Source organism: Gallus gallus, chromosome 4 (genome assembly GCF_016699485.2).
Source record: "Gallus gallus isolate bGalGal1 chromosome 4, bGalGal1.mat.broiler.GRCg7b, whole genome shotgun sequence".
Classification (NCBI taxonomy): domain Eukaryota; kingdom Metazoa; phylum Chordata; class Aves; order Galliformes; family Phasianidae; genus Gallus; species Gallus gallus.
The window spans coordinates 15,639,713-15,659,266 of NC_052535.1; the positions used below are offsets into that span (position 1 = coordinate 15,639,713).

General features: G+C 37.1%; 1 protein-coding gene across 2 annotated transcripts in view; it reads left to right on the plus strand.

The window, feature by feature from the left end:
* The first annotated feature begins 462 nt into the window (after positions 1–462).
* THOC2 (THO complex 2) overlaps positions 463–19,554 on the plus strand; it is a 52,850-nt gene continuing 33,758 nt past the window's right edge. The window contains exons 1-11 of one of the 2 annotated variants that reach the window (XM_040700165.2): positions 463–550; positions 6,451–6,509; positions 7,357–7,448; positions 9,176–9,227; positions 11,256–11,326; positions 11,634–11,693; positions 12,629–12,750; positions 13,598–13,731; positions 15,313–15,479; positions 16,272–16,364; positions 18,712–18,867. In XM_040700165.2, the coding sequence (XP_040556099.1) occupies positions 489–550; positions 6,451–6,509; positions 7,357–7,448; positions 9,176–9,227; positions 11,256–11,326; positions 11,634–11,693; positions 12,629–12,750; positions 13,598–13,731; positions 15,313–15,479; positions 16,272–16,364; positions 18,712–18,867 (1,068 nt within the window). In that variant the 5' untranslated portion in view covers positions 463–488. The remainder of the gene's footprint in view (positions 551–6,450; positions 6,510–7,356; positions 7,449–9,175; positions 9,228–11,255; positions 11,327–11,633; positions 11,694–12,628; positions 12,751–13,597; positions 13,732–15,312; positions 15,480–16,271; positions 16,365–18,711; positions 18,868–19,554) is intronic. The other variant, XM_420332.8, reaches the window with a different exon arrangement.

Below are 19,554 nucleotides of genomic sequence, written 5' to 3' on the forward strand. Positions count from 1 at the left end.
TACTGTCTTTAAAAATGGGCTCTGCCAATAATCAATCCCTGCCATCACTACGCGAACTGCGCACACGCAGCACTGAGCATTTCTCTCTCCTCCACAGCAGAACAACCTGTATGCTTCAGCGCCACGCTGACGTTACGCAAGCCCTTATTTCAAAACACAATGTTTTGTCGCTGTCACGCTGCATTGTAACACTACAATAAAATGCGAGTTTTGAAATCTACGGTTGTGACATCGCATCTGCAACGCCCACGTCAGCACGAGGGGCGGCACGAGGAACAGCGCATGCGCCACAATGCCGTTAACGGGCCCCGGCCCCGACATCGTACCTCGGGGCGGGGCGTTGCGGAGCATGCGCCGTTGCGGCCCTGCGCGGCGCCGTCTCCTAAGGCACGGCGCGGCCGTCCCGTCGTGCCTCGCGGGCCGCAGCGTCCCCTCTGACCTGCGCCCGTCGCTCCCGCATCCGGGCTTCTCGGCGCCACACAGGGAAGATGGCGACCATGCTCCCTGCCGAGTGGATAAAGAACTGGGAGAAAGGGGGCAGGAACGAGTTGTGAGTGCGGGGGCTCGGCGCAGAAAGGCGGCGGGGCGCCGCGGGGCCTCCGGTCCGAGGGAGGGAGAGGGGCCGCGGGCGGCCGGCGGGGGGCGAGGTGGTGGGAGCGGGCGGGAGGACGCAGCGCGGGGCCGCGTCTCGGCGATGGGGGACGAAGCCGCGCGCGGGTGGGGGCCGGGCTGGGCCTGCTACGCGCGGCTGGGCCTGCTCTGCCGCTGCCGCCGGGCTCGCCCGGTAGCCGGGCCTAGCTCGGCTGGCTCCGGGCCCTGAGCGCCCCCTCCTGCTCTGGGCCGGGCTGCGGCTGTGGGGCGCCTCGTAACGTTCTCGTCTCATTGGCCCCGCTGTGCCGGTCTCGTTGGTGGAGTGCTTGGCCGCATTTTCAATCTTTCTGCCCGTTTCCAGGTGCCTGGCGCTGTGCCGCTTTAGTTCAGGCTTGGTAGGGTCAGCCGTTTCCACTTATCCTAGGGAGGAATTTCTGAGCACCAAAAGGGGTTTGGATGCAGCTTCCCACGTCAATCCAGATGTGCCGTGGGCTTGCTTTTCAGGGCTGTCTGTCTGTTTGTCTGTTGCAGTTTCTCCTCTGGCCATTTGCTCACATGTCATTCACCAGGTTGTCAGTCTTCTGTTACTGCATCAGTTTCAACAAGGGTGCCCAATTTACTATTTGTTCTTAAACGATCTTGTTTTAGTTTTTCTATTTCCTTTAGCTCTTTGTTATAACTTAAAAAAACAAAAACAAAACAAAAATACCCTGAAGTTTCAAATATAGGCATTTGGGGGATCACTTTATGGGCAACACTCTGGTATTTTTGCTCCTTTTGTTACTTTCCTTTGTCCATGTAATTTAAAAGATTCTGCAGTTAGGGTGATGATTACCCTCATGTTTGAGGAGAAAGTTAGTGGGGTAGAGAATAAACATAGAGGCTCTCTGCACAAAACTCTGTGTTCACCAGGCCCTCTGCTTTGTAACGAAGGGGCCCTCTTACAGCTGTGTCACTGCTGTGCTTGAGTTGTGCTGGAGTTAACGTGTTTCAGAGTGTATAATACGAGGCCAAGGGAAGTCTGTTCAGTTCCTGAATTTCAAACAATAAAAACTTAAGTGCTCAGGAGCACCAAAATAACGCTGAGGTTCGCACTGACTGTAGCAACAACTGTGCAACAACAGCTGGACAATCCTTAGGCAATAAATAAGGAGACTTTTTTTTTATTGAACTTGGTTAAGCTTCTGTATGAACAATAAAGAATAACGTGTGAGCATACACCGCTGACTTTTGAAAGTGCGCAATTAGCTCTAATAAAATGGATCCACTTGCAAGTTTTTTTCTATAGTGGTCCTTGAGTCATTTTTGTCCTTTGTTGTCAAATAAGATGATGATCTTTGTAATTTCCCCTGTTATGATTACTGAGGTTGTATGGAGTCTGAGGACAGCAATATTATAGCTGATCAGTTAATGACAGTTGCATCATTTCAACTAAATTCTCAGAATTTGAGCTGTGGGAAGGCCATGGACAAACCTTTTGTGGTTCTCCCTTTCTCCTGCAGCCATATTTCTTAAACATGACTGTGAAGAAAATGTGAACCTCCAGTGGGGGCAATAAAATAAGTGAAATTCCTGTACTGTGGCCCTTATGCCAAACGAAGTACACTGTTTCAGACATGATGTTAATAGTAGCTTGCAAGAAAAACCATCAGTTTTAAAGGAAGTGTGATTACAGCTGGATAAGAGTTGTCAGCTTTATGAATGTGAAATATGCATGAAATCATTTTCTAGGCACAAGAGAATGCGTATGTAGCCACTGTCCTAGAGAACTTCATAAGAAACCACATTTTCTGGGGGGAACTTTTTAGTATTTAACGTAGCCTTTCTTTTTCCAAAACTTCTTATCTCCTATTCATTTCTTCTAACTGGATGAAAATAAAACTATTATAATCTCTTTCCAAACCAAAACACAAAATATTTTTAAGTGCTAAAGCAAAAGGTAAGTAGATGTAGTGATACTTCTTGCTTTACCAAATTGCTTATCTAAAATAAAGACCCCAAAATATAAATTAAGTAGAAATATTTATTTACTGGAATATTATACAGGATCTGATTAGATCAGCCTGAGTTAGTATTCTGGCAGTGTACTGAAAAAAGTAAATGATTTGCCTTTAGTGTTTTGGCTTTCACTGCAATTCCTAATGAATGCTAAAGGTGATTGCTGTTATGTTTTCTTATATAGTCCTGAGTAGTGTGGTAGTGGTCTGCCTATACTGTAAGATGTACAGTATTTAAAACATGACTGTAGTCTTCTGGAGGTTCTGTTATTTAAAAAAAAAAGTTACTTGTAAAGAAAATGAAATACAGAGTTGTTTCTAAGGAAATGAAGTAGTAAAATCAGTTTCTGACTGGCTATCTTCTATATTTTCTTGATCTCCTATGGAAGATAGTGAACTTTATTTTTACTGATGGGATCACTTTGTCCTCGTACTTTGGCTGTAATGGCCAAAACCTGAAAAACAAGGATTTTGTATGTGGCCTGGAATGTCCCAATTGAATTGGTAAGGTGGCATTCTAGAGCTTACATAGTAGAGACCGTACACTTCTTGGAAACTGTTGCGCTCTTCCAATTTAATTAGAATCATAGAATCACTAGTGTTGGAAAAGACCCACAGGATCACCCAGTCCAACCATCCACCCATCACCAGTAGTTCTCACTAAACCACGTCCCTCAACACAACATCCAAACATTCCTTGGACACCTCCAGGGTCAGTGACTCCACCACCTCTCTGGGCAGCCCATTCCAGTGCCTGACCACCCTTTCAGAGAAGTAGTATTTCCTAACATCCAGCCTGAACCTTTCCTGGCGCAGCTTGAAGCCATTCCCTCTAGTCCTATCACTGGTTACATGAGAGAAGAGGCCGATCCCCAGCTCGCTACAACCTCCCTTCAGGTAGTTACGGGGAGCAATATGGTCTCCCCTGAGCTTCCTCTTCTGCAGAGGATTAATTAACTCAGCTATGTGTAATAATATCCAGTATGGATACATGAATGTAGATTGTGTGCTAGTTTTGAGGCTTTTTTTAGTTACCAAAACTAGAGATTTGTCAGGATGCGGTCATCAGGTGTCTTTTTATTCAGATTCTTCTTGGTCTAAATGCACATTTAAATTCTGTTTTGCTACTGCAAGATACTGTATGGAGATTGAGTTGGCATGTGTGAGTGACTGCTTATTGTGCTGATTAGTCTAGAATCCTATTTGTGTATACATATACCGTCCTTTTGTATTGCCTTTGTATTCTTTTCTATAGTGCCTTCCACAGCAAGATGCTGGTGTATGGCTGTAGCATATAGGAACGTTGATAACACACATGCAATGGCAAGTGCTTATGGGATTGCTTTTGCTTTTTTTTTTTTTTTTTTTGTGTGTGTGTGTGACAGATTAAACAGACTGAAGACCCTTCAAGGGAGAAGCAGTACTGTAATAGTGTGCTTGGATGGCCATTTATGCAACATGTTAAGCTTCAAGATAAATTGAAGAAGCTCAGTGTTCAGTGAACTTGAGATTTTGAGACACGATCTTTCTGGCCCTCCCACAGTGTTTGTTATTTTATGTGCACGAGGCGTGTCATAATGTTGAATAGCAATTAGAGGGCTGAGAGTCAGGAAAACAGACTTCAGTTGTAGTTTGGCCATCCTGACTGCAAAATGCAACAGTTTGTGTTTCACTTCAACAAAAGAGCTATCTGCATCAGTTAAGTTATGCATATACCTCAATATTTGCAGACACCTGCGCTTTGTGATAACTTCTGCCATATGCTATGTGTGTGAGTGTAATTGTGTATGTAGGATGTTGTGTATGGATTTTGAGGCTGAGGTTTGACTTCTCGCTCTGTCATGCAAATTTGTTGTGTTGAACACCTACTTTGGAGCTGCTGTTGTTTAAACAAATGTAGCCCATCTTAATCCAGAAGAACTTTTTAAATATTTTTTTTTTCAGCAGTGATTCTTTTTGTTGTCGCTTTTAAATGTTTACTTCCTGGCTTATTCTATATTCAAATTGCAGTTCAGATTTATTACATAATTTATACTCAGGTGGAATGTAGTAGAATAGGGAAGTTCTACATCCTGGACTTGCAGAAATGAACTAGACTGAAGTTAGAGTTGTAAACCTTTTGATGTTTGGACTGTTGAACTGAAAGCTGGACCTGATCAGTTTCCATTTTCTGGGCTTTAAGTGGGAAAATATTGTATTTTTTTTTCTTGGTTGGTTAATCATACAGATATTGATGGTTTGTATTCTTGTGAAAGGGCTGATGTTTTTTTTTTTTTTAACTTCTGTACTCAGCTAAGACTAGAGGAACTAATCTTATGGCTTTTTGGTACTGGATGGAAGGGCTTCTGCCTTATCTTCCTTCCCTACTGTTCCCTTTACTCTGGTGTCTGACTTCTTGATAAGCTGATAATTCTGTAGAATCAGAGGTTTCACCTTACAGTTATTTGTTTACAGAGCTTAAAAACAATTCCTTCATTCACACCTTCTGTGTGGATGAGTAGGAATCAAAATTTTAGGTCTGACTTGAATTAAATTAATATTGGCATTGAAAACAGCTGAAAAAACTCACCCTCACTTCAAAAATAAGAAGTGCATTTTCCAGTACCACTTGGGAAAAATAAAATATAGTCTATTACTTTGCGTTGTCTTTTCTGGTAATTTAGAAATGTATTTCATTTTGTTCAATAGCATTACAGATATTTTAGCCATGACATTGCTTTTTGCCCAGGTTGCATGTTTCTTATGATTATATCCTGTTTTTGTGCAAAATTAACAATACTCCAGTTGTCTTTAAAGAGTGCATGTGCCTTGCAGTTGCTTAATATTATCCTTTGATTGCTGGAACAGTTGTTTAGTCGTGCTGGAGAGGTAATAGTCTATGCCAGGTACAAATAGGAGGAGTGATGGTTTGCTACTAAATCCTTCTTTATGATTTATTTTTCCACAATAAGACTCTGTAGCAGTAGTATATACTTGCCGTGTTAGATTATGTTAAGGAATTGGTCAGGTAGGAGACTGTAGACTTAGAATCTTACATAGGAATACAGTATAACTCTGATACTGTCTTCAGTTTCTACAAACAAAAGTTCTAATGGAAAAATTGTAAACTTGACTGAAAATTTGCAAGTGTGAAGAAGGTTATTAGAGGATATCCTTTAGTGGCTATAATAGAGGAGGTGAATCACCACCTTTTGAATACTGATACTCGTAAAGGTGAAACTGTTTTTGCATCCTCACCCTGGAGTGAAAATAGTAGCGGAAAATAAAGTCCTTGGAAGCTAGGATTGAGTGTCTGTCTCTAAGCCTTCAGTGTCATGTAGTCTGCTATTGCAGCATTTATTTTATGATGCAGGGAACTATAATTGTATTTTGTGGATCAGTCCATATGGTGTTTAGTGTGCTTTTTACATATGGCTGATTTGTTTAAGGAGTGACTTTGTTTTGTTATGTTTTTGTGGTTACTGTCAGGCCTTTGCAGCCTGTAGTGAATCCTCACAGTGGTTACAGTATGTACTTACAGATAAAAATCTGTTTTATTCTTGCTAAAGCAGTGTTTAAGGAAATCATGCTTGTGTTGGTTTTAAAAATTATTGGTCAGAGTTTTTTCCTGTGACTGAAGCGTGAAGATCCTATTTTGTACTTGTTGAATTAGGAGCATTGTATTTCATTGCTCTTTCTTTATTTTCTTTACTTCTCTGAATTAGTGTGTATGAAAACCAAACTGTAGTTAGGCACTTAATGCCTTGAGTTAAAATTACTGTAGCCAGAACAGCAACAGCCCTGAAACGTTTGTGGATTATCTAATGCTAATTTCCAAATGTCTAACTATTTTAAAATATCTATAATATTTTCTTTACTACAGTTTGCAGCTATGTCGTGCTCTCAGTGAAGACAAAAGCCATGACAGTCTCAGTTTCAGAGGTAAGTTTTCATTTTTTTGTTTTCTTTGATCATTGAAAGGCAAAAAAAAACCGCTGGAATTTTAAATTCTCACTTTAGGAAATCTTTGAAATTTAAAGAAAAGGTTTTGATTTGCTCTGCAATGGGAATGCTCATTGAAAGTACTGCTTGTTGAGCAAACTGCATGGTGCAATTGCAAGTTGGAAGCATGGGATTTTAACATTTTTTGTACATCAAAAATATAGCAACGTTGCAGTTTTTTTTAACGAACACTTCTTTACAAGCTGACTGTAGCTGTTTTTGCAACCACATTTAATGCTGCAAGACTTTTCTCAAATGTAGTACCCGTGTTTAATATTTCAGTGTAATTTAAGCTGTTATAAAATAGTTTTCTTCAGCTGTGGCAGACTTTTGTAATAATTAGAAGTTCTTCTGAGGCATTTTTCTCCAGCTAAGTTTTTACTTTCTGAAAGAGAAACAGTTTTTGAAAGCATATTTTCTTATCTCATAAGACATGTTCTGAAATAAAATACAGTAGTCATATGAATTTTAAGGGTGTCTGTTTTAAATCAACAGCAAAGATTCAAGTTGTTATGCTCACGACTGTAGTTTTTCATCCTGTTTTACTGTTATTCCATAAACTCATGAGAATAGGTAGTCTTTTACTTATTGCTTTTGTGAAGTCTTAGACATTGATGCTCAATTTTAGTCTGTCAGAATCAGTAAAATAATCCCTCTCTTATGAAGAGCTGTGTGCCTCTTTACTTGTAAAGTGTCTGAAGCCTACAGCAATATTGTACACGTGGCTTTAGAATGTAGACCAGGAGATACCTAGTATGCACTTCAATAATCTGTTTTCTTTCAACAGATATCCAACAGGCTTTGTATGAGCTTTCATCTCATGTTGTTAGAGGAAACTTAAAGCATGAACATGCATCTGGTGTTCTCGCTGATATTATTGTAAGTTTATATTTGCATTAATTTGCTTACTTACTGAATTTTTAGTCTGTTATAAAGTCTGAATGAAAATTAAGATGGATGATATTCAGGAAGATGGTTTTTCATGTCTATAGAGTTGTCAAATCCTTTTTCTTCATTTCTGTCACTTGAAATATATATATAGGCTGTCAGTGTTTCTGTTTTTCCAGCAGTTGTGGTGAGTAGTTATGTTCATGTTAGCATAAATTACAAATTAAATAATTTAAGGCTATGTGAAGACTAAAAGTTTTTTTTGTAAATGCTAAAAATAGATTTAATTGCTTACGCAGCCTGACAGTGATGTCACCTACTGTTTTTTAAATTTATATGTTAGTGTAACAGTGTGATTACTTACTGTTTTACAGTTGAAATGACCAGGTCCCATAATCACCTTAGAAACAGTGTTCCTGTGTGATGCTACTCTTTCTGTATATATTGAGATTTGTATGTAGTGTATGAAATAGGTACATTTCATATGCATGAACAAGCATATGCATCACGTAAATAAACTTCATAATTTTAAAGATACTTTCCTAAATCTAGAGTACTAACCCTCAATCTTCTGCATGTGACATGCATGTTGTAGAAGGGTACTGGAAATTGCAGGATGGAACAACAGATATTCTAGAGAAGCTTTTGTGCTGCATGATATGTTTTTTTTTTTTTTTTAATTATAAGCTCTCACTTATCTGCAACTCTCTTGCTTTAAAACTTGCCATGATTGCTATTTAAGACTGAGACTTTGACATGGGCAAATATATCTAAGAACTCTTTCTCCTAGTTATTTCTGGATAAATGCAGGCATGTAATAGGGATAATACTAACTACTCATGTATAACTTAAGAAAAAAACATACAGAATTAGTGCTGGTTTGATGCCAGGTTTAATGCTGTGAGTCAGTCACCCCATCTTGGGTATTAAGTGGGAAGCTGTTTGAAGGTAGGATGCTTCCTTTAGGGCAACTGTTAGCATTTCTGTTTTCTGAAAATACTTAATGGGCTGTAGGGGTATAAGTTCAGCAGTTGTAATGTGTGCAGAATGACATATATGAAAGTGTGTACGCACACTGTTATTAGCAGCAAATAATCCTACATTAGTATAATATTAATTATTTTACAGTCTCGTAATTTGGGCATTTAAGATTTATCACTGCTCATTGCCATATGTAATTACAGAGGTATATACAGCAAATTGTATGTGGTTCTTTAAGAAAATTATTGTGAAGTTTTGTAAGGACTGAACGTTTTTTGTTTGGTATTCCAGACTGAGAGAATCACTGGGGTAGATGGGGGAGGGGGAGAGGGGAAGGATGTCTTTTTCTTTCTTAATGTGCCTGTATTCTTCCCCTCCTTTCTCCCACGTGCAGAGACAGAACTTATTTCTAGAAATTGGTTGCTATGCACATATAGAAATGAAAGAAATTGATTAGTGGTAGAAGATCCTTTCAGATTTAAAATGTCAAATATGTATGTAGATTTGTCTGTCGGGATTATTTCAGATGTTTACCCAATATTCTTACTGGGTCTTTTGGTACATCTTCACTGCATTCAATAATTATACACCATTTAGATACAGGTGATGAGCTACTTCATTTAATAATGCATTATTAATCTGAACATTTTGATCAAATATTCTTTAGAGAAAGGATTTTCAAAACGCATGTGTTGTAAATTCTGTATTTACTATGTGTGGTGCTCTTTCCTTGTTAGGAATTTCGTGAGGACATGCCTTCCATCTTAGCTGATGCATTCTGCATATTAGGTAAGCTGTAAACTTCCTTTCGGCACTGTGACAGATTTGAAGAAACACGTGCATTGTGCATTTAGTTGTTCATTTCTGCAGGATTTCTTGCTTAATCTGCAGAGCATGGCTTAAAATTACAAAATGTGTTCATTCTTCTTCAGTGTTTCTGTGTCTGTAAGTTTTTAGTGTCTTTTTATTCTGCTTTGTTCTGTTACAGTTTCTAGATATCTTTACTTACTAACGGGAGTAGAAATGGCTCTGCCAAGAGAAGTTAAAGGAGCTAGCTTGTAAGAGCACTGCATGCTAGTTAGTGCAACCAATGACTTAATGTAGTTATAAGCATTTTAAATAAATGGCATTACTGGTGTGCCATCTTCTGTTCTTGGAATATGTTCAGTAAATATTTTTATCTCCACTGTCATTGTTAGTTAAATGAAGCTTGTACTAATTGCCCAGAAACCTAAAGGTGACTGGAATAATTTGGCAACTTAGTAGATTTTAAAGATGTGTACTTCTTACTCTTGGTAACTTCTGGATTTTTGTGTTGCATTTTGTTGATCCAAGGCTGTTCTTATTGTTGTTAGAACTTTAATATCCTTTCTTCAGATCATACTTCAACGTCCTGCTCTATGGCTCTTTGTTCTCAACAACTCTCAGTGAATTCTGTTGCCAGGCTGTTGATTACAGATGTGGGCTTCATCCTACAGATGGAGCAGGGGTCCAGCTAGGTCTGGCTGTGCACAATCGGTTACATTTTAATATGTAGCTTGAATTCGGCAACTTGTAATTGATACAACTTGGTTATTTCATTCATAATATTACTCTGCTACTTATATCATTTTTTTCTTTGAAATAATTAGGTTTTATTAATGCAGTGCTATACTGTTACCCTTTACTTTTCAGCTGATTTAGAGAACTTGAAAGGGTTGCTCCTTGAATTACTTGAATAACTGAAACTGATGTATCAGCTTGCTTCCCCTAGCTGAAATTATGTAGCCAAATGCCATGCATTTAGGAATAGCAGATAGTATGAGTGGGAGCTATGTTTCAAAATGCAGAGACAAAACGAAATTCAATGCAACTCTTGCTTATTTTTTTACTCTAATTTTACTCAAATGTTTTTTTTCCCCCCTCTGAGTTGCATCTGTTACTATCAAGATTGCTTTTCTTTTCTTTTTTCCCCCTGCAGGTAACATTACAGGTAGCACTTTGCAATGTGTGAGAATTTTGATACTGATTATTTTTCTTCAGATTCTTTGTGGTTTAAAGGCTTGGGTACCGGGGCCCAGGCTGATCTGACGTTCCCTTTACTTCAACCCTGCCACATCATTTTTTTCCAGTTTGTTTAGTTTTGTTTTCTCAGATTTCTGTTGTCACTTTGTGGGTCTCATTTTTCTGTGTGTTTATGGTAGTGTATACCTTAGAGTCTGACCTTATTTAACTGAGTTTTCCACTCCTTATTTTCAGCTGTTCTAGATGAGCATTCTTTCTTGGTGGTTGTTTTATGGCTTCTCCTCACAGGAATGAATTTCTGAATTGTTTCCAGTCATTGACAAGAAAGAAAGAACTGAAATACAGAGCTATAGCTAGTAAAAGACTGCAGACTAGGCAATAAACAGCAGTTACTCTGAAGTGCAGCCAAAAGAGACTAGAACGGTGTGATATGAAGGCTAGGATCACCCAGTTTTCTTCAGCAATTTATATTTCTATTCTTTCAGCCTTATTGATTCTTAATGCTTTCTATAAACTTTGTTCTAAGAGAAGAAGAAAGTAATCATGGCGTTCCTCTGGTTTCTCTTCTACCTTTCCACATGATTTGTGGATGTGTGAGATTTGTCGCCAAAGTATTGTGTGAGCATCAAAGTGAACTAAAAGGTAGCAGGAAGCTCGCAAGGTACAAAGAAGCTACTTTGCTTTGTGTAGTCGTTAGCACTTATCAGAATAATAATAAAGGAAGAAAGTGTTTAAATTATTTGAATATGACAGGCAAGTTTTCACAAGTAATGATTTCTTTTACTTCACCATTCTCATCTTTCTTTGTTCTAGATATTGAAACAAGTTGTTTAGAGGAAAAAACTAAAAGGGATTGTTTTACTCAGCTGGTGTTATCCTGCTTGGTAAGTTGCATTTAGAAATTATTTTAATAAAAGTATGTGCCAAAGTCTGAGAAGACTTAGAGAATTTTAAGGGTGTGTGGTTATGATGGGTGGATTCTTTCCTTTTTCTTTTTTGAGACGTGTGCTGATAAAAATTGAAGATGTGGCCCAGCCTATGTCACAGTTTTATTTTCCTGTTTTCAGAAAATACTGAATACAGTTTTAGTGTTGTAGAAATGTGAACCCACAGTATAATTTTGTTCAAGAGTACAAGCAAAGCTGCTTGTATATGAGTAGTTCATTTACTTTCCCATTGTTTTTAATGCAGTGCAAAACGTTTAGTGGAATCCAGGAGCTGGATGGCCAAACAACCTTGTCGTGCAGGAAGGTTGCTGCATTATTGTTCAGTAAGGGGTTTTTGGATGGAGGAAGAATGTAACATAGAAATGATAAAATAAGAACTTGAAGTATGAAAAGTGCTATCAGAAATAAGCATTGGTTTTTCAGGATTGAGGGGAAATACAAGTAATTTTGATCCAGAGTTGTCTCCTGCATTCTGAATGGAGGCTCTTAAGTTCCTAAAAGCATCTCTGTTTTGTTCTTTTTCCCCCTCCCTTTTTCTTCTTTTTTCCTCAATGAGAATTTTAAAAATCCTTAAAACAGATGGAAGCGCAGTACTGGAAGAAGGCTGGTAATCACATCTTTTAATTAGACCAGCTGATTAAGTAGGATGTGGTTGTTACCTTTTCCTCTGTCTGCATTTTTCAAATACTTTAGCTAATCTAATACTGACTGCTTTCTAAGTACCTTCATCTCTTGTATTATGGTGAAGGGGTATAGTTGTCCCTTGAGTTCTTTTAAGGCGTTTAGAGAGAGCTTAACTTTTTTCCTTCTCAGTTAAATAGAAACTCTGGTTCTGAAGTTCATTTTGTACGATTTCTTTATGCAACCAAGTCTTGCCATTTGAAGTGGTGTTCCTAATGATGTAGAATAAGCTTAACTCGTAAGAAAAATCATCATATGAAATACAGGTTTTTCTTATGGATAATGGGAGAGTGGGCATAAGCTTTACAAATGTGTCTCTTGTAATAACATCCCTAGATGCTAAGTAATGTATACTTTGTAATCAGCAATTAAGCTCTACAGCTTGTTACTCAAGGTGTTGTTGTACATGAGGTCTGCCTTTATAAAGTTCCAATTTGGGTTGTTTCCAATTTTGGTCCTAAAGGCATTGTTTCAAAATTAGTATGAGAGTATATGATGTGTATGTATCTAGGTCTTCATAGCTGACAAATCTGTGTGGTTTTTTTTCTTTTCTTTTAGTATCTTGTATCTGATACTGTCCTAAAGGAGCGTTTAGATCCAGAAACACTGGAATCATTAGGACTTATCAAGCAGTCTCAACAGTTCAACCAGAAATCTGTTAAAATAAAGACAAAACTATTGTAAGTTGTGGGACAAGGGATTTTTTTATGTTATTCTATTTATTTACTTTTTTTTTTTTTGAGTGTGGGGTGAGAAAGGACAGTGGTATTTGATTTAGTAACTGTTTTCGTAGAAGAAGGTTTGTTTTAATAAAATACTTGGTTTTCTTATAGGAAAGATGTTTTGCTGCACTTCTAGGGGAACTGATGATAATATAACTTCATTAGCCCTCTTCTGTTTCTCAAGAGTGTGAAAACTGAAGGCTGTTTTAACTTGACCTATTGCTGTGACCTTTTCTTTGCTACAGTGGTTCTTTATGCACAGATTAAATACTTTCATTTTATTTGGCACAAATGTTAATTTGCAAAATATGAGCAAATTTTGTTGTTGTATCTGTTAAGCATAGGCATTTGGTGTTTCCATAAATGCAGTTATGCTAGTCCTAGCAACATAGTATATATTTTTTGTGTATGTACTTTTTTCCTGCATCCAATGTTTCAGTTTCTGTATCAGAACAGTTAAAACTACAGTAGGTCCCAGTGAACAGAGCACTAAGGTGTTAAGTGGTTCTAAAGCAGTTAGGCATAGGATGCAAGAACAGGATTCATTGTTAGTACAAACATAATCTTGCTTTTAAATAACCTTAATTTCAAATAAAAGGAGAACTGGATTTATTTGGACAGCGCTTGCAACCTTTAACATTTTTGTTCGACTGCATTCTCCAAGTTTTCCAATAGCTGGTAAAACTTAGAATTCAATGAATATATTCAACATTAGCAATTTGTATAGGAAATAGAATATTTATAAGATCATGAATAAACTTTACCATGAATGTGTTAATAACATTTGATTTCTCTTTATTTGCAGTTACAAGCAACAGAAATTTAATTTATTACGAGAGGAGAATGAAGGTTACGCAAAGCTGATTGCAGAACTGGGACAAGACCTATCTGGAAATATCACTAGTGATTTAATCCTTGAAAATATCAAATCTTTAATAGGTAGGGGATTTGTTGAAGGAATAGAGTCTTTGATTTTCTTAAATGGACTTAAAACAGTGGAGGTTGACGTTAGGCAGCTGTTTGAGATCATCTGGGGATCAAATGGTGAGATGCAGGCATGTTGTGTTAACAACACATAGTGTTAGGTCATCTTTGACTGAACTATGCCATTTGGACGTTCCCATTTCTTTGGGAAAACCAAGTTTTGCAGATGTTGTGTGGTTGCAATTAATATAAATACTGTATTTTCAGTAGAGTCCCAAGCATACTTTGTGACTTCATTTCAGCAGATACTCAGAATATCTTCTGAGGATGTACCAGATATCTTTTAGCAGGCGGATTAGAGAGTAACAGTTTTTTTTTGCTGTTTTACTAAATTCAGTGCATGAGTATTCTAATTTTGGAGAGGTTGAACAAGTGGTCCTTTATGAAGGAACAAATATTATTCCTATGTGTAGTTTGTGTAATTTGGTTTGTGATTTTTTTTCCCCTGTATTTCTTAGTTGATTTGTGGTAATAATTTCACACTTCATAGTGCTATATAGATTTGTAGGTATTTCCTGTTTTAAATAATTTTAGACTTCCTTTAGGTAATGTATTTATTTGCACTATTGCTTGTTTTATATAGTGATATTGCATTCATGGTCCAAAAGCTTTGCTAGTATTTTATAATTTGCCAACTTTCACAGAGTTTTGCTTGAGACTGCCAAATCTCATTAGTGATATTCCTTGTTTTGGAAGAGAGCTGGAGAACATGGCATTTTTTTTGTCTTGGAATTTCAGATATTGCAGATAGACTTCCTATAAAATGCCACTTTTCCTAACATACTAGGTCCTAATACAGTGGAAATAGCTTTTGAGGAAAGAAAAACTGATTAATTAGATATCTGCATAGTGGATGTGCCTGGATTAAATTTTCTCATGGGACAAAGATGAAAGTAGTCCAAATGTAGATTGTTTTACCATAAATAATAGTACTGTATTTTATTGGGTGTCTCCTGGAGTTTGGGTGAAATACAGATAAATTTTCAGCATTGGCATAGGATGATCTATGTCCTTATTCTTGTTCCTTCTCCCTTCAAATAAATGAACCATTCACCCATAGCAGTTCACTATTACTGCTAGCATGTGACAACACAACTAGATGGGTCAGGATCTAGCTGCCACTTTTTTTGGAATGTAAAATAATATACTGTGTTCACTTGGCTCATCTGTGCAGCTGCATGAGTGTGCCCTAACGCAGGGGAAAAGAAGAAAGGAAGAAGGCTGTGCCTTCTGGTAGCACAGTGGGATTAGTGATATTTGCTTTGTATTTATCAAAATGTTGCCCTTAAAAGGTGGTATTTCATAGTTTTTGTGTAATTTGAATTGAAAGGCTTGTTGACTGTCTTTGCCTAATTCAATCTTAGATGCAAGTTAACATAGTCAGTGTAGTTAAAGGTAATCTAGATTGTTCTGCTGTAGGTAAGTCTTTTCTGTTCAAATTTAGGCTTGATTTTAACTTGGAAAAACAAATGTGGGGGTTAATAACAATATAAATGAAAAGTAGCAATAGTAAACTTTTCTGTTCTTTTCTCCTAGGATGTTTTAACCTTGATCCTAACCGAGTTTTGGATATTATCCTAGAAGTTTATGAGTGCAGGCCTGAGTACGATGATTTCTTTGTACCACTGATAGAGTCTTACATGTACATGTGTGAACCTCAAACGCTATGCCATATCCTTGGGTTCAAATTCAAATTTTATCAGGTAATGTATTTGCATTCTTAATTACTGTTTCTGGTGATTGGTTCTACTGAGTGATGAACTTCAGTCAGTGATAACAGCTTTTTTTTTAAACATAGTAATTAATCTGTTGTAAAATTCCAGATTTAAAAGCAACAATTTCATGGCTCGAGTGGAATTCTCTGATGTATTTTAGAGCAGAATGTTTTCATCTGTCTGTCTTGGAAAATCAACAGTCTGGATTGTGACACCTTTCATTTTAACTTATATAGTTATAGAAGCATTGTTGTTTATGAAACAGAAACTCTAATAAAAATAGAAGACATCATTTGGAGTGAAGAGCATGTTTGCAAGGGAATTCTGGATATTTGAGAAAGTCATAGAATCAATGAGGTTGAAAAATACCTCTGTGATCATCTAGTCTAACTGTCAGTCCACCACCACCTGCTCACTAAATCATGTCCCTAAGTGCCACATCCACGCTTTTCTTGAATACCTCTAGGGACAGTGACTATCCTTTACCGGGGCAGCCTGTTCCAATACCTGACCACTTTTTCAGAGAATATTCAAGTTTTTTTTTTTTGATGTGAGGAATTGCATACAAGCACCATAAGGTGTGAATGTAGTTGAATCTTGTCATTTCTGAAAATTTCTGATTATGTATTGCCTTTAATTCTGGTAATGTGGCAATATGCCTTTGGAGTTGAATCACTTAAATAACATGATAGCAAGGAGAACTGTGTTAATGTACCTCTGACCTTCAAGTAATTTCACTTCTTTCATGACTTTATTTTTAATTTGCATTCTTGCCTTTAGGATCCAAGTGGTGAGACACCTTCCTCCCTATACAGAGTTGCTGCTGTCCTATTACAACATAATCTCATAGATTTGGAAGATCTTTATGTTCATGTAAGTGATGAAGTGACAGTGCTACTTGATCAGACACGAAAAGAAATTTTTTTGAAAAAAGCCAGATATTTTGTTCTGTTCTTAAAGTTTAAGCATCACGACATGCATTCTGATGCCTGTGTATGTACACTTGTCTTTTAAATTTCTCAGCGCTTTCTAATGAAGCATCACTCAAACATTGAAGTATGAAAACTGCTTTCTTTTGAGTTACCTGTGTATAATCCTCTAGATTTATTTACCTTCTGCCTGTGTAGGAGATGAGTTAAGTGATAGGAAGTAGGCTTTAAATGTCCTGAGTAATTTCTCCTAAGGGCTAGAAAGTATTGTACTTTTCTAAGTTTGGTTTTTGAAAAGTGATAAAAGGTAAGCAGTTGATCATTCTATTTCAGTACTAGCTTTTAAAAAAAAAAGTAGATATTCCTGAATAGGTATGTAATTTTACATACAAGAATTCTGAATTGTTAGCCTGCAAGAGCAGAATGAAGTTGCATGCTCTGATATAATCTGGGAGATATATTCTCAAGGCTGGCACTGCATCATCCAACCAGCATACTAATTTGACAGATTGTAAACAGAATGTTACAGTTATCAGAGTGGTTTTACATTATTCATCAGACTTTAATTTCACAATATCCATGTATTTCGACGCTCTTAAATCTGCAGCTGAAATCAAGGAAGTGAGCTCTAATTAAAGTTATGGGAATCTTGGAATGTAGTTGTGCTGTTAATTTGAGTGGTAGTTAATGGCATCAGTTGCAATCTGTTTGTTTCTTGGTTCATGATTTTTTTTTTTCTTGGCTAAAACTACATCAGGTGGAGCAGGAGTGGGAGTGGGTATCCCAGATAATCAATGTGGAGGGAGGAATGCATGATGATAGTTTTAGTTTATTGAGAAATGTTAATAAAGTTACAAGGTGAATGCTTAGGTTAAGAGTTAAGAACTTGTGCAGTCTTGGCTCAGAGCTGAACAGGAATGCCTCCTACATTTATTTGTACTGCTTGCCTTTTGTAATGTTGATTGTCAGTCTCGTCAGTCTCGTTTCAATCTACTTCCATTTCAGAGTTCTATGCCAGGCGGCATGTCTTACCTTTGACTGAATGTTTGACATGCCATTTTCTCCCTCTTTTTCAGTGAGGCTTAATTTCACTTCTTAGGGGAGTTTCATGAAATTATCTAACACATATGCTACCTAGAATACAACATTTATGTTGTGCACCTTCTGTACAGCAGTTGCTTGGCTTATGCTTGTTAAGAATGTCCTTGTTCTCCCCACCTCTCAGTCCTGTGAGACTTCTTGCTCGCAAGCAGACATCATGTATGTAATAGATATTGAATCCAAAAAATGTATTTTACTCCTTGACTTTCCTCACAAGGTATTTCTTGGTGAACTTTAGTAGATTGTGTTTTAAATGTCTTAATTTTCCTGTTGGGATTCTTTCTTCCCACAAACATGTAAGACATGGAAGAGTTCTCATACCTTTTCTTTGATATTGATGATTATCTTTCTTCTACTATGAGTTTATTAGAGAGAACAATTTAAAAATAAATGTAAAAAAATCCCATGTTTAAAAACAGCAGAAGATTCCTTTGTCAGAGGTCCGAACTTTCCAGTAAGTTACAATTGTTTATTTGCAATTAAAATTTTGAGCACGATTTTAGGAATGAAATCTGAATGAATTTGAAGTTTATCCCTCTCAAGAACAGACCTTTTCTTCTCTCTCACAACTTGAACTTTTAATTCTTATGTGTAGGATTATCTTCCTCACTCGATCAAGTACAAGATTATGCTCAGGCTTTACTGTATCAGATTTCTTAACACAACACCTTTATAAGGGGCAGATGTTACACTTGCTTAACCCAAATTGCTGGTAAATAGGAAATGCTGTCAAGCATTAAATGTTTTCCCTTCAATGGCCCTTCGTTTTAACTGTATATATGTGGGTTACCTTTCTTTCGTAGTGGTGAAATACGATTTTCTTTACATGATTAAAGGAAAATGTATGATGCTTTTGAGTATTCTCTTCTTTTAAGGCATTTAATTTGTTTAATGTGATCATCAATCAGTGCTCAGTTGTCACAAAATATCTACAACTGAATATTGAAGTAGTGATGGTAAGGGGTAGAATGGTGAACAGTATATTCTTAATCTGTCCTTGATTTCAGAAGTTTGTTAATAGCATACTTTCTGTTGGGACTGTGGTAACAAGGAGAGTAATCTTCCAAGAGGTTTGTTTGTGGTTAGTGTCCAGGAAGAACACAAGTTCTGCCTGGTGCTCAGCTGATGAATATCAGGAGGGAATAAGCCACTTATTTCTGAAAATAAACAATGTCTTTCTTTTCTCTTAGCTTCTTCCAGGGGATAATGCCATCATTGAAGAACACAAGCGAGAGATAGTGGAAGCTAAGCAAATTGTGAGAAAACTTACCATGGTAGTCTTATCCTCTGAGAAGACTGAGGAAAAGGAGAAGGAAAAAGAAAAAGAGGAGGAGAAAACTGAGAAGGTTTGTATGTGTGTGTGTGAGTTTAGTTTTCAAGAAAACAGCTATAAACTGAGTGCAGTCATTGACTGTGAAAATATTTTTATATTAGTTTGAAAAAAATATAGAGATATCCAAGCATCTGTATTTCTTGGAAGATTTTGTCTATGTACTGATCCCACTTCCATTAAGATAAATGTGCAAACGCATTCTTTGGGATTTAGTCTCTTGGTTCCTTGGCTAACTAATTGAATTCTTCCTTTCTTGTTGTATCAACTCCACTAAGTATGTCCTAGCATTCATATACTTCAGTCTTTTAACAGCTGTGTTTTCTTGGTCTTGTGATTGTATAATCCTATTTGATGCCTTACAAATGCAGATATGGATTGCAATCTTTTTCTCTCAGTCAACACAAGTAAAGAACTACCAGACTTCAGAATGCTAATATAATTCTTCTGCATTGTACAAAAAAGTTTTAGTTGTATATTTTAAGTCAGAATTGTCCTCTTTTGCTTTCAGTAAGATTTGTATCTTGGTGTAATTGTGTACTTTGTATTTAAGGTGTTTTTTTCCCCCTCTTCGTTGAAGTGTTTTCAGTGCTACTCAAATGTCTTATTTAAATAAAATACACAAAAAAAGGTTGCTTACTATCTGCATTATATAGTTGTACTAGAAGGGAGAGAGAAATCCATGAGTACTGACATCTCCTGT